Source organism: Benincasa hispida, chromosome 9 (assembly GCF_027475165.1).
Source record: "Benincasa hispida cultivar pf3 chromosome 9, pf3_genome.v1.1, whole genome shotgun sequence".
Taxonomy (NCBI): domain Eukaryota; kingdom Viridiplantae; phylum Streptophyta; class Magnoliopsida; order Cucurbitales; family Cucurbitaceae; genus Benincasa; species Benincasa hispida.
Genome location: NC_143486.1, coordinates 23,619,522 through 23,634,366, shown reverse-complemented (window position 1 = coordinate 23,634,366; position 14,845 = coordinate 23,619,522). Strand labels below are relative to the sequence as shown.

The 14,845-nt window shown below is 33.8% G+C and overlaps 2 protein-coding genes across 4 annotated transcripts; one reads left to right on the top strand and one right to left on the bottom strand.

Annotated features, from left to right (window-relative positions):
* Nucleotides 1-350: 350 nt before the first annotated feature.
* Nucleotides 351-3,827, top strand: LOC120087120 (C2H2 and C2HC zinc fingers superfamily protein). Of its 2 annotated transcripts, XM_039044008.2 has the most exons (5): nt 351-542; nt 662-704; nt 2,002-2,043; nt 2,520-2,769; nt 3,417-3,827. In XM_039044008.2, the coding sequence occupies exons 1-5, from the start codon at nt 535-537 to the stop codon at nt 3,662-3,664; spliced, it is 591 nt and encodes a 196-aa protein (XP_038899936.2). In that variant the 5' UTR covers nt 351-534; the 3' UTR covers nt 3,665-3,827. The 2 variants fall into 2 exon arrangements, with proteins under 2 accessions (XP_038899936.2, XP_038899937.2); XM_039044009.2 differs by lacking the exon at nt 2,002-2,043.
* Nucleotides 3,828-4,686: 859 nt separating this feature from the next.
* LOC120086657 (BRCT domain-containing DNA repair protein) lies at nt 4,687-10,183 on the bottom strand. 2 transcript variants are annotated; one of them, XM_039043396.2, is made up of 9 exons: nt 9,978-10,183; nt 9,390-9,743; nt 7,773-9,065; nt 7,316-7,539; nt 6,970-7,239; nt 6,782-6,862; nt 6,282-6,393; nt 6,096-6,162; nt 4,687-4,925 (listed from the first exon to the last, which is right to left on the bottom strand). In XM_039043396.2, the coding sequence occupies exons 1-9, from the start codon at nt 10,051-10,053 to the stop codon at nt 4,862-4,864; spliced, it is 2,541 nt and encodes an 846-aa protein (XP_038899324.2). In that variant the 5' UTR covers nt 10,054-10,183; the 3' UTR covers nt 4,687-4,861. The 2 variants fall into 2 exon arrangements, 1 of the variants encoding a protein (XP_038899324.2); XR_016532121.1 differs by lacking the exon at nt 4,687-4,925 and having other exon boundaries at nt 6,140-6,162; nt 6,787-6,862.
* Nucleotides 10,184-14,845: the final 4,662 nt, after the last annotated feature.

The following is a 14,845-nucleotide window of genomic DNA, read 5'->3' as shown; positions in this document are numbered from 1 at the left end:
AAAAAACTCCTTATTTAATTAAATAAATAATCGGTCTATATAATTTACAAACTACGAGAACCACAGGATTTAGAACTCTAACCCCAACATGAAATTGACAAATTGATGATTGTTGTAAAAAAGAAAAAATAACATTATTATTATTTCTCAAAAAATTATTATTATTATTGTATTTTATGGATTTTAGAAATGTTATTTGATGATTAATTTGAAATTAAAAGTTTAAAATCCACATTGATACAATATGTTTTTTTCAATATTTATATATAACTAATTAATTAATTTAAAAAAATTGAATTCAACTGATAAACCAAACCCAACTAGCTCGAATCTTGACTGTAGTACAATGTATACGAGAACTAAATCAAACCGAACCAACCCGCCGGCTAAAATCTCGAATCGGAAAATAAACTTGATATCTTCTTTAGAGAAAAGACCAGAAGCTTCTCTCTCTTCTTCTCGTTCTCGCAGAATCGCCGATAGGGTTTTGGTTGGGTTTGCCATTGTTGCTCCTTCTTTGAGCTCTACAGCGCTATGCCTCGGTTCGTTCTTCCATATCCTTCTTCTTCTAACCCTCATTACTTTATCCTTCAATCAAATTTATACATCTCTCCATGTTTCACTCTATAGTCAGTGATGTGATCTCGTTGTATATATGCAGGTATTACTGTGACTATTGCGATACATATCTGACCCATGATTCTGTAAATTCTCTTCTTCTTATCTTCAGATGACAATGCTGTTTCCTTTTCGTTTGATTATTGCCCTTTTTTTCTTTTTTTTTTTTTTTACTTTTTCATTTTGGCGTTTTCTTCGTTGATGCTGCAGTTGCTCGTCTTTATGATGAGTAATGTTTTTAGGTAATTGATTTTTAATTTTGAATGTACATATCAGTTGTTCGAAGAAATTGTAGGAGATTTTGGATTGATTTGACTGTGGTAGCTGTTGGGATTGGAGCGAATGATGAAGCAAATCGACTGTGTATTGTTTTTTTCCGTATATATCATGATGTTTGTGTGTATAAATGTGTTTTAAGAGAAGCTAGAACTTATGTTGGTAATTGGAAAGTTACAATGTTAATGATAAGAAGGCTTCTCATTTAGACTTAAATCTAAAGCAACAAATAATTGCGAAAGTTTCGGAGAGAGCACTCCAAGAAGCTGTATAGTTCTTATCACAGTGATTTTCTCTCTCTATTTTTGGAGCTATGATATATTTAAGACCAAATATAACTTGAAACACAGAACTACCATGGATTGACTCAGTGAATTGAGGTTGAGGTTAAGGAAGAAAGTGAGTTTAGAAGCTATTGGTTGAAAAACTATTGTTACCCCCTACTCAAGACTTAAAATTCTATGATTTTCCTTAGCAGCCAAATGTTGTAGGGTGAGATGGTTGTGGTTTGATGTTAGTTGAGGTGTGCAAAACGAGACTTAGACACTCGATAACCAAAAAAGAAAAGAAACCCTAAATTATGGCTACTTAGTAAAACTCGATTTCAAGTGGAATGTGCCAAACCTTTGGTTTTGTTGAAACTAAGGGTCCGTTTGGATTGAATGAAGAAAAAAATATTTTTCAAAAAACTCGTTTTTATTTAAACACTTTTGATAAAAACTAATTAAAATGCACTTAAAAAGCTATTTTAAGTGGTTGTCAAACACTCAAATTTCTTCCAAAATGACTTATTTTTTAAACTAAACACTTGAAAATGTATTATAAACACACCCTAGATTGGCTTGCACAAGTAATGGCTTGTTTCAATTATACTTGATTCTTGCTTTCTACATGCAATAATATTTAGTTCCTTAGCAATTTCTTAGTGTGTGTGCTTTTATTTTATTTTATTATTATTATTATTATTATTATTTTTTTTGGGGGGGGGGGGGGGGTGGATTTGTGGGGCAGACTTCAAATTTTTGGACATGTTTGTCATTTATTGTGTTCGTAAGGCTTAATATTGCTCGTATTTTTTCAAAAAATTATTTATTTTTGGTGTCTCAGCCATCAGTGAGGAAGCAGCATAATGCAGGTTACAAACATAAGGTATTTTAATATTGGCCACGTTACAATTTAGTATATAATTCCCTATTCCGAGGGGGTTGAGTTTTTTGGGCCAGTTTAGAAATTGAATTTAATAGTAATTTGATGTTTTTAAGAACATACCACTTTCAAACTAAGAAGAACTTGGTTGGTTTCTTGGTTGTGGTTTTAGAAACACATAAAAAGGGGAAAAGTTAACTGTTAGAGCCTAGAGGCAAGATTTTATTGTTTTATAGGATTGCTTTCTGTTTACTGGAATACAATCAAGATTATGATTAGTATCTTTAAGTATATTGTAATTATAACTTTCATATCATTAAATAAAAAGACAAAATTGAACGAACTGTGGAAATATTAAAAATATCTTTTTTCAGTTCATTTATCCGACAACCCTTTTTTAAGAAAAAGGAAACATTTTAACATTTTAAAGAACAAATGAACAGCAAATTCTTAGTTATTTATTCATGGATGCACTCCAGGCAAATGTGCGATCATACTATCAACAATTTGAGGAGCAACAAACCCAAAGTTTAATTGACCAGAGGATCAAAGAACATCTTGGTCAAGCTGCGGCATTCCAACAGGTTGGTGCAGCTTATAATCAGCATTTACTTGGCCAAAGACCCCGTCTTCCTGTACTACCTACTCCTGTAATGCCGGGAGCTGCCCCGGGGTTAATGCCTGGAATAAGGCCTCCAGTTTTGCCTAGACCAGTTCCTGGTGCTCCAGGTAATTCACAGATTTGATATGTTTCAGATGTAGCAATTTTTTTAATGCATATCCCTTTGACTTTGATTGTGTTATTTCACAATTTGCATTTCAAACTACTAAAACCACTTTGTTATGCTTTTTGTCTCAGTAAAAAACTTGAATAGTGGAGATATTTGACATAATAAGTGCCAAATTAGGATTTGGCATATCTCTGTCTAGTTAAAATTTGCTATCTATTGGTACCGAAATGATGTTTAGTCTTTTTTCTCAACAAATAAATGACGAAACTTTGTTAAAGCATGACATGGAAGATGATGAGAACGATGTGGATTTTTGGCCATGTTCTAATGAAGTTTCATCCTTAGCATGTTGAAAGAAGGAACAAACATTTCAATAAAGGAAATCGTTTTAACCACACATGGTTACTACTATCTCTTGAAGCTGCTTAATTCAACTAAACCTCAAAATTTCGATTTTCCAGTTTTTTGCCGTAGTAAACCAAATCAACCAACTAGTATACTTCAAACCAACCAAACCGATTCATGTCAGTATCTATAGATTTTGGCTCGTGCCTCTAGTCATTACTGGATGGAATTTAAACCAATATAGCAGGTATTTAAGCATTAATATCAAATTGATTGAACTCCTGACCTCTGTCACTGTAGGATATCTACCTGCTCCTACAATGCCACCTATGATGGCCCCACCCGGAGCTCCTATGCCTGGCCAAGTGAACATTCCTGCTAGGCCGCCTCCTCCAGCTCCAGTTCCAGGGAGCGCACCTCAACCTTCTTCAACAAATGGTGCACCGTTGGCTGCACCATCAATGTATCAAGCAAATCCAGCAGCACCAGGAAGCGGAGGGTATGAGAGTTTCACCACCATGGCTCAACCTTCTGAGCCTAACCATTAGAGCTTGTACTTGTGCTGTTTGTGTATGATATCCAAAAGCTCTTCTAATGCAAACCGTGACTCAATATTTTAAAAAACCTGAAGAAAAATTTGGAGCCTTTGAGATTAAATGTAGAAAAGTTCTTTCTAAGTGAGCAAAGGAAATAATTTTGGTGGTTGATTCATTGCTACTTGTTTGGAGGTAGAATACATAGTGTGATTACATGATTAAATGGGCAATTCTGAATCCGTTAAACGATGGATTCACTTTTAGTTTTCTTTATGCAATTTCAAGTTTTTGAGAATTGAATTTACTTGATCAGTTTATTTGTTGCCGTTTCATGTACTTCAACTAATTTCACAAGTCAAAATGTCTTATCTTACAATATTTAAATACTAAGAAAATTTGTAGGATGGTAAATTCTAGGTTAGTGATTATAGGATTCAACTTATTTTCTTAAACTTCATTTTGCCTAGTCTTTATTGACCACGAAACTAATTCAAATATATACAACTTATTTGGCATTCAGAAATGGTACTTTTTACTTAAATTTGCTTAAATCATCATCCTCATTATTATTCGAATCATATATCATAAACATGTGTAATTGTGATATTTATCTTCAGTTAAACTTTTGGGCCGATGTAGAAACAATATCTGTATGTAAATTAGCAACTTTTACCCTCTTAATTGAAAGCTCGAATCAATTGTAAAAAGGTAAACTTTTAGAGTAATTTTAATTTCAAAATAAAGGAACGAATATGGCATTGTAAACATCATTTAGTTGGCTATGGTATAATGTATCAATATTCTTCACTTATTACTTTGATAAAAATAAATAAAGGACTTTAGTCCCTATACATTTAGTTTTAGTTCAGTTTAGTCCCTGCATTTTAAAAAAGTGTCTATTTTGGTCCATTCATTTTCATTTTTACTTTATTTCTAAGGGATTTGAAAATTTAAGGATCAAAATAAAAATGGTGCTGTAAACAGAATATAAAAGAAAAATGAAGCATACAAAATTATGGAGGGATGGATATTCATGATAGAAAATTTTGCCCAGAAAATTTTGGATTGATGAATATTCACAATAGGAAGAAAATTATGTGGAGCTTGAATCTTCCAAAATGCTCGAAGATATGGAGGATTATCTTTTAGGGTGGAAATACGTACCCATCGGCCATTTTTACTTCCATTTCAATGGAAGAGCAAGTAATTCTACTTCTCTACTGGTTTTGGTTGTGGGCCAGAACCTTTCCTGCAGTCTATGAAGAGCTCATGCCTGGTAATGACAAGTGTAAATCAAAACAACAAAGCTCAGCAGCTGATAAACTCTCGATGAGAGAGGGAGAGTAAAAAGTTCAATGATTACTCAAAAACTTTATTCACCAACTCCTCAAAACTTTATTCCATCAACTTGTTGTCAATTAATTGTGAGATAGAACTCCATACTTCTTTAATATGGTATCATGGCTTATGAAGTTCGAATAAAATTTAGTCCGATAAATAAAATTAGAGTTTAATCCAAAAATGATGAATCTATGTAGACATCATTTTAAAAGACATGTTGAGGATCCCACATTAGAAATATGGATTATGAATATACCTCACAATCTTAAAAAGATACATTTGCTACTCATTTGATTTTCAACTGGTTTTGAGATAGAAAAATAAATATTTTTCTAACAAGTCAACTATACCAAGTTTAAAAATACTTCTAGAAACAAAACTCGCACTTAATATATTATAGATTTGAGATCACTTTTGATAAGAGGTCTTAATAAATTAAAAAGTACTTTCGACTCTATTTGAACAAGAAATGTTCTATAGGTTACACAATTGTGTCCTAACTCAAGTAAACTTTCTATTTCTATCTAGTTATTCAAAACACACTTAATTCCATGGTTTTTTTAGGCACATAGATTCAAACAGGCGCTGTTCTAGTTTAGCTTCACCCCTGCCTCCACTCTCATTCACAAAAATCTCAATTTCCCAACTTATTTACTCCAACCTAACTTTCGAGAATGGATAGGTCAACTTATTTAATCCCGAAAAAAGCAAGCTAATGTAACCCTTTTGTTGCTTTGATTTTCAATTTTGGGGATATCTGTGTGAAGATTACATAGATCCAGTCTACCTTATTATATGGAACCTATGCCTATGCCTAAAACATAGTTTCTCGTACCAAATCCAACGTATAGAGAAGCATTCGACGTATGGTAGCATTCACCACTATTATTCAGTCAGGAGCCAGTTCGACTCTCAAGTAGTTTAATATTACACTCGTAATAAAACCCAGCTCGAGAACTAGGCTGCAACTCCTTGATCATTTTTATGCTAATTAGGAAGCCTGGATAATGCTAGAGTCTATCTCTATTCTAAGAATTATTAATAACTTGTACCTCCGTTTGTTTGTTCTTTAGGATGTATGCTTTGCGTAGAAAATACTAACCGTTTGTTTTCAAGTTTCTGGATAACTATCCCATTCAGTAGAAGCTCGGAACTGTAAACTTTTGCTCCTGCAAAAAGGAGGTTCTAGCATTATTCTGGAGTTACTGTTTTATTAAAAAAAAGAAAAAAGAAAAAAAGAAAAAAAGATAACAGATGTTTACTTATTAAAATGGGGATAAATCCAAACCTTTTCTGAGGAAAGGAACACAATCTGGATAATCTTCTTCGCATGAAAGAATAAGTAGATCGTCGGGGAACTTTTCATCCTTCCCCGTGAAAATCTGACTCCTCTCAAAAAGCTGCAAGGCGTTTAAACTTATGAGCAAATTTTCATACCAGAAGGGGCAGAAATTTACCGACTACAAACAATTATGGCCCATTTGAATGGTTGAAAATTAAGTTTTTAAATACTATTTATACCTATTGATTTCATTGTTTTACTGTCTACTTTTTTAGGAGTGTTTTTAAAATCTAATCCAAATTTCGAAATAGAAAATAATCTCTAAAAGCTTGTTTTTATTTTTGAAAATAATCCAAAAATTAAAATATTTACTTAGAAAAGATGAAAAGTATGATAAAGGTTAGAAAACAAACACAATTTTTAAAAACTAAAAACCAAATAATTATCACAATACCCATGCAATTTGAGAACAATCGCAATTATGCATAAGCATGTATAGTCAGTACCTCACCCTGAGACATCTTTACCAAACTAGCAATGATTTCTTTACCAGGTCTTGTGTTTGGGGTGACGAGGACTTTGAAACCCTGCTAAGCAGGATGGGAGAAGAAAATGTAAGGTTTCTATAGCATTAACCAAATATAAACTTGGAAAAAGGCCCTGGGGTAGATGAAACTAAAAAACAAAATTTCACCTGTAGAAGTGGACATTGGGTAGCACGAGATAAGGAAACAGGCAAGCTAAAACCAATTTCCTTCTCCCTCTTAGTATCTCTTAGAATATAATTCTTTTCGTCAATAAAACAGCTTGCTTGTCCACAACTTTCAAGCCATGAATGCGTAACCACTGGTTTACCAAGAGCAATAGCCTCCAACATGTTCCTCGTACGAACGAACTTATCTGCTACAAAATGTGTGGCATCTACAGAGCTCGATGCAATTGATATACCCAGTTGTAAGACAACCTACAAAGAAACTAGATGGTAGATACACCTTTTGAAATAATTTGGTTGTTCATAGAAACGAGAAGTACAAATTTACCTTTTTTTGTTGCTTGAGGGTAACTTCATCCAAATGCTGGCTAAAGCATACTCTTACCAAAGCCATTGTTCTTCTTCTCCTCAAATCTTTCCATCTCAGATCAGGCATCGTCTCTGAGACACCTAATCTTGCAAGCACTTTCGAAGATGACTGTGGTAGCATTAGATTACGTGTTGTTTTGTGATAAACATCAAATTTTGATCTGGACCTTGATGTATTCTTCCCTGCGGTAAAACATAGGACGTTACTGAACCTGGATTACGTTATCATGGTATAAACAGAAATATCTCAAACTAAGATTACAGTTAATGATCTCACGCAAAACATTTCAAAAACATTTTTGCAGTGCAGACCATTAATGTAAAACATGTTGCACATTGCTTATTTAACTTGTATAATTCCTAGGCAACATGCAGAACATTTGGATTGATTCTGCTAATCAGGACAGTTGACTTACTGTTGGAATTTCTGCCTACTGACCCATTTTTCATTAAGGTGGAGTTGTTGCAACTTCCATCAACTGCTAAAGAAGTGTTGTTCTGATTGCTTGATCTATTTGGATGACTTTGGATGTTCCGAGGTGTTCTTCTCCTTCTGGGATGGCTCCGTAAACCAACCATCAAAGGGGTGATGGTAACTTGAGCTCCATTAGTGAGACCTCGCTGACTCAGTTGGCAACTACCTGTATCGCTGAGTAGATTGGAAGATGTGGCTGAATAATTTCCCCCATCGGGAGACTTTCTATAATTTAACTGTCCCTGCACCGCCAATCTACTTCTTTTTGCTTTTCTCTTATTTGTCAAAACTAGCTCCTGACAGTCATATTGTGCCTGACATGTATTCAAACACTTTGCATTAAGCTTCCTCTTAGATTGCAGTGTTCGCTTTGATTTCCTATCGACGCCACCTATAATTTGAGGATAAGAATTATTCAAATGTGGTTTATGTTCTACCAAAGAACATGAAACATTATCGAGGGCATTCTCTGGACTGCAAGCATTGGCAAGATTGTCAATGTTTGGGATATAAGATAGTGCTTCCATTGCCTCAGCAGCTATTTGAGTACTAAAACCGATATCTAGTTCCTCAAGTGCATCTCCCTGGTCGTCCGTAGATTCAAACTGTTCCTCTACTAATTTTGCATTTGGTTCCTTGTTGGACTTATTCTCTATTTCAATGCTGTTCATCCCATCTGTCTCTAATGAATTGATATCTAATCTTGGATGTGGTAAAGTTGAAGCAGTTAAATCAATCTGGAAATGAATGCCTGCACTTGCTTCCTCGTCTTCATACTTTTTAAGCAAACGATCTCCTTCTTTATTGCTCAGTTTCGCGATATTATGAGGCTTGGTTGTATATGACTGTCCTCTGAAATTACCGAAATCACAAGTTGCCTTTTTGCACTTGCCAAATGAGTTGCATTCTGGTTCTTGGTTGTAAATGTCCACCCACTCAAAGCTCCTTGTTACGTCAATCGACTTCCTACCTATTCTCTTTGCCAAACTTTGAGGTCCCTTAATTCTTGAAAGAAGAGGTGATTGCACTCTAGCAGGCTTTCTGTGGCCAATTCCTTGAGAAGGATTTAATTTTGTAGTACTTAGAGTTACAAAATGATCCACAAAGCCAAGAGCATTGACTTGGGTTGACTCTCCGGGTTCTTGAGAACTGCAATAGCTTAACCTTGCAGAAAATTGAGATGAATCCTTCTCCATGTCAACCCCATTAAAACAATTTGAAGAAACTTGTTCCCCTTCATACAAATTTATAGACAAGTCAACCAAAGTTATTATTAAAAAAAATAATGAAGAGAATAGAAAAAAGGGTTAAATCAAATGTTTACTTTTTTATTTCCAGTGGTCCGTAAACTTATAAAATGGCAACCTTTTAAAAATACTAAATAGAAATCAACAAAGTACATAGACCAAAAAGAATGCAGATGTTTTAAAAGTATATGGACCAAAACAAAGTTTCAAAAGTATGAACGTGTAATTACATATCAAAATATAACTTATATCTAAATTAAGAAAAATTGTCTAACAATATCATGTTCGAAATTGAAGCAGTGAGTATGGACCTGTATCGCATGGCTTCTGATCAGAACAGTGGAAGTCCAATGCCATATTCTCTTCTTGTGCATCACTTTTAACTTCCTGTCCCGCTTCATTTCTAGACAGGGAGCTGGAAACTCTAATCATTCGACTACCATTAATTCCTTCATCCTCGCTATCAAGCACAACATCATCCTCATACTCGAAAGTAGGAATGCATAAATTCTCCGAACAATCAAGTTCATCCACCATTTCTGTATCAATGAGAGGACTCTCCAAACGAACAACGCGGTTATCATCAGATCCTACACTGTCCTCAAAGGCCAAAGTATTCTGCAGTAGCTCACAATCCTCATAACTCCCATCGAAATCATCATTTCCTGATTTTAAGACCATCACAAATAAAACAAGACGCTACTAAGCCAATAACGTGCAAACATTATGAACCTAGGTAAAGAAAATCGATGAAAACACAGAAACCTCCACTGTTCAAAATGTAGCAACGATCAATCGATGATGCAGATAACGAATGATTCCGTTTAGTCACTTTATAAGTCGTTTTCCGATCGATTTCGCTTGAAAACTTAAATATATTGAAGATTAGCGATGATTACCAGAAACTGCCAATGAAGATGGAGAATGAAGATCAACGACACGAGTCTGGATATTGTTGACGGCTGCCATTGGCATTGTTCGTAAAGATTTCGTAATCAGAAACTTTCATCGGATTCGAAACCAAGTCCCCTTGTGGAGAGAAATACAGAAGACATTTTTTAATTGATTTGGTAAGAGCATGAAGTTTGTGGAAATGAAATGGAGGGAAAAATTTGGAACGGTTGAAGTTTTATTTAATATTTGTTTAAATCTTTTTTAATGGAGGGAAACACTCCATTCTCCCAATGATTGAAATGATGTACCCGTAAATCAATCAATATATATAATTTAATTTGTAAATAAAAATAAATGCTACACTGGCCCAGAACGAGTAATTTACACGGTCTTCCTCCCTAAATGTTGGAGATTAAAAAAGATACTATACTAACATGTGCTAACTTCGGAGGGGTTTGTCATTCGAATATATATATTAAAAGACTTTTTGTTCATCTACTGTTATTTTTTTTAAATGGCATGAGGTTCAAATTTGTAAAAGTGAATGTATGTTAATTATCATCTAATAATGCTCCTTTTATATATTTTTTGTGATTGAAATAACTACTTTTTGTTATTATTTAAGAAACAAATTTATACATATTGTGGTCAATGTCTGTTTTTATGTTTTGTTATCCTCTATCCACTAATATTTTAAAAATAAAAAAAATATATGTTTTAAAAACTAAAAAAAAAAAATAATAATTGTTTTAGAGTTTAAAAGTATGTTTGTTGAAAAATATGAACATTATAATTAAAAATTTGAAATAGGACAAACATAAATAAATACATAGAACGAAAGAAGAAAATTATTATCATATGGGATTTAAATTTTGATAATGGATACATTGTTGGGATTTATGTCCTAACAACTCGTAGTTACTTTTTTTCTTTGATATAATAGTTTATTATTTTAAATATACAATAATGAGTTATCCGTTACGGGGAAACTCCAAAGTCATTTCATGAGAACAGTATGTAGTGGATCATGTTCAAGTAATAACCTAAGGGTCTATAGTATATGGATAAGGTTGGATGTCTTATCCTAGCAACACTGTGACCCATTTTGTAATAGTTACAAACAATGTGATTTAAATCTTTCATGTAGAGACGTGCGAGTGGGGTATCCTATTCAATGAGGTTGTATAAGACCGGACCACGAAACACTTAATTTCTTTTTGTAACATCGCTGACTAAAGAGATTAATATTTCATAAAATAACCATGTAACTCGATCTCAATCCCGAACAAGTTATAGATTCATGTTTATGAGGGCTATCCTTTGATGTGTATGAATGAGAGTGGTCATAGTCGTCGACTCAATAAGCCTATCATTTTTGGAATTTATCCAAGTAGAGAGTTGGGTAACATGGCTACACAATGATGGAATTCATCCATTCCCATCTTTAAGGTAAGTAGATGAGCAGTTCCCTTAAGTGCTGATTTCGAGTCTTGAACAAAGGGTATTTGCCCTCTCATTGGTCCGATAGAGACTTGGTGTATGTTACGACCATAAATACATTGTTTATTATATGGATAAGTGGTATTTAATAAGTAAGACGTAATTATGAGAGTGAAATGGTAATATAAGCCAGTTGTAATTACGAACAACTCGTGAAGAATTGACTTGAAGGAACCCAATTAAAGGTCCTTGTGCAGAAGTGGATCGTCCCAATTTTCAAAATTTACAGAATACGTAATTTTACAGAAAAGAACATAAAATATGCATTTAATTCAAAGATTTACAGCATGCTCGAAAACACGGAAAAAAAAAATAAAAGTAGATTTATGAACTCTTACCTTTGAAGATCTAATCTTCACTGGAAAATCCCCCAATCTCCAATTGGGCACCATCGCGAAGGAAACCTTAGTATTCTCTAAGATGATAACCCAAGGTTTGTGGGCAGGACAGAAAGGTGGGCTCTGACTATTTTGATAAAGGTGGAAAAGCTAGATGGAGTTGAAAGGAGGATAAATCAGAATATTACAAAAGCTTCTGTTATGAAAAAACTCAACGTGGAAAAAGAAAACAATCGTTCTGTTCTAACCCAACTTCCCACTAACGTAATGGAGAGAAAGAAGAGGGAGGGAGTTAGTAACTCCCATAATTGTTTTCAAAATAGATTAAAATAAATTAAATGACTAAATTAATTTATTTAATAAAATATTTAATATATATTTATATAATAACTATCTTATTAAACTATATGTTATATCAAATATAACATATAACTAATTTCTATATTGTATCAAATACAATGTAATCTATAATTTCTATTCTCCCATCAACGACATTTATTATAAATTTCATTTATATTTAATTTGGCTTCTTATAATTAATATTTAAATTATTTAAATATTTATGTCCTCTCAAATATATTTTATATTATAATGTATTAAATACATCATAGTAATTATATTAGGTATTATTAAAAATAAATTAATTATATCATATATAATTAATTCCCTCAATTAATTGAACAATTCAAATTAATCCAGAACTGATTCTCATTTATTCTCGTTGAGCTACTAAGGGGAACTCATGGACTTGTAGCTTGAAGCTCCGACGGTACGTGAATAATTAATTAAATTCTTTAATTAAATTATTCACTATCTGTTAACTGTCGAATACTCCACTAAAGACCGACAACTACACTCTTCACACTATAGATATATTTTATGTGTCCATTATATATAACCAATCAACAGTACATGATCTTTCACAAATTGCTCATAAGTACAGTTGGATCAAAATTACCGTTTTGCCCCTATAGTTACATCCAACTCCTTAAGTACCACTAATCCCTCTAATAAACAATAAATAATAGTTCAACTATGACCAAACCCCTCTCAAGCCAGGAGAGGATATGACACCACATAGTTCAAGCCCCAAAATCTTCCTTTAAGAAAGCAATTTTTCTACTTGCCCCAACATTAGGGAATAAGTGAATTCCAACTTGTGTAGATATGTTCCCAACTCCCCAATCAGACGAATCCCCAAAATGGTAGGCATATTAAGTCGGTAATATGGACACTCTCACCCATACAAATCAAATGACCGCCTTCATAGGCAAAAGTTCACGACTCACTCAGGATTCATGTCATGTTACCTATGGTCATTATGGTGAAATCCAAGTCTCTATTATGAATGACGTTATATAATGAGACTAAACATTTCGTGGTCAGGTTTTATACAAACTCCTTTATATAAAATATGCCCGCTCACATGTCTCAACATGAATGATCAGGATCAGATCATTTGTAGCACTCTACAACGATTATATAACATCTACAAAACGGGTCATACTCGTAGTATCACCAGGATAAGGTATCCAGTCTTATCCATCTATTATAGACCATTTAGGTTATCACTTAAACATGATCCATTCATATGTCTCTACATATATGTTTAAACTACAAGATAACTTTGGATATTAGTTTATTGATTTGTGGTTTATGAAACTAAAATTGAAATAAAACATCATATATTTTATTAAATATATAATTAAGATATTTGTACATCATAATTACAAACTATAGGGTCATACGAGATTTAAGACATCAACCCCAAAAATCTATTACTTGACTTAAAGTTAGTGAGATGTACAATATAAAAGTCAAACTAATATACAAAGTACACAGACAATAAACTATAGCATAACACGCCCAGTAAAAATCTTCCACATTCCCTAGTCTAAACGTGGTATGTCCCATAGACCCATAATCTGCAGGTGACCCTTAAATACCTTAGCCGTAAGGGCTTTTATAAATGGATCAGCAACATAGTGCTCCGAAGTTATATGCGTGATGATCACGTCCCCTCGATACATAATCTCTCGAATGAGATGATACTTCCACTCTATGTGCTTCCCGCGCTTGTGACTCCTAGGCTCTTTGGAATTAGCCACAACACCACTATTATCACAATAAAGTGTGATGGGCTTTGACATGTATGGAACGACTTCCAGATCAGTCAAGAATTTCCTGAGCCAAACAACTTTCTTAGCAACTTCACAAGCCAATACATATCTAGCCTCCATGGTGGAGTCAGCAATGTACCCTTGCTTGGTGCTTCTCCAGACTACTGCTCCTCCGTTAAGAGTGAACACCAATTATGATGTGGATTTCCTAAAATCCTTATCAATCTGAAAAATCAAAGTCTATGTATCCTGTAAGGATTAGATTCTTAGAACCATGCACGAGCATGTAGTCCTTCATTCTCAGTAGATACTTGAGGATATTCTTAATGATAGTTCAGTGATCAGGCTGATATCTATTGACTATTCCCACCGCATAGCATATGTTAGATATAATACATAGCATCGCATACATCAGGCTGCCAACAACTGATGCATAAAGGATCCGTCTCATTTCCTCAACCTCCTGAAGTGTCTTAGGACATTGTTCCTTAGACAATATAACTCCATGCCTGAAAGGTAATAAACCTCTTTTGGAGTTCTACATCAAATACTTGACAGGCATTTTGTTAATGTATGATGCTCGAGACAAAACTAGCGTTTTGTTATTTCGATCTCTAAAGATCTGAATTCTCATAACAAACTGAGCCTCTCCCAAATCTTTCATTTGGAATTGGTTCACTAGCCAGTTCTTAACTTCAGTTAGTAAACCTACATCATTCTAATGAGTAGGATATTGTCTACATACAACGCTAGGAAAGTTATTGAACTATTGATGATTCTCTTGTATACACAAAGCTCATCAACATTCTGATCAAAGCCATAAGATTCGATCGCAATGTTAAACCTTATGTTCCAAAATCGAGAAGCCTACTTTAGTCCATAAATGGACCGATTGAGCTTGCAAACCTTTTGCTC

What these genes read in the sequence shown, in the direction of transcription:
- LOC120087120 (XM_039044008.2), top strand. An exon ending in CATATCTGACCCATGATTCT is followed by an intron (nt 705 to 2,001) that starts GTAAATTCTCTT and finishes TTGGTGTCTCAG; the next exon opens with CCATCAGTGAGGAAGCAGCA. An exon ending in ATGCAGGTTACAAACATAAG is followed by an intron (nt 2,044 to 2,519) that starts GTATTTTAATAT and finishes GATGCACTCCAG; the next exon opens with GCAAATGTGCGATCATACTA.
- LOC120086657 (XM_039043396.2), bottom strand. Translation starts at nt 10,053, where the DNA reads ATGCCAATGGCAGCCGTCAACAATATCCAGACTCGTGTCGTTGATCTT. An exon ending in TCAGAAGCCATGCGATACAG is followed by an intron (nt 9,066 to 9,389) that starts GTCCATACTCAC and finishes ATTTGTATGAAG; the next exon opens with GGGAACAAGTTTCTTCAAAT. An exon ending in CAGAAACTTGAAAACAAACG is followed by an intron (nt 4,926 to 6,095) that starts GTTAGTATTTTC and finishes TGTCATTACCAG; the next exon opens with GCATGAGCTCTTCATAGACT.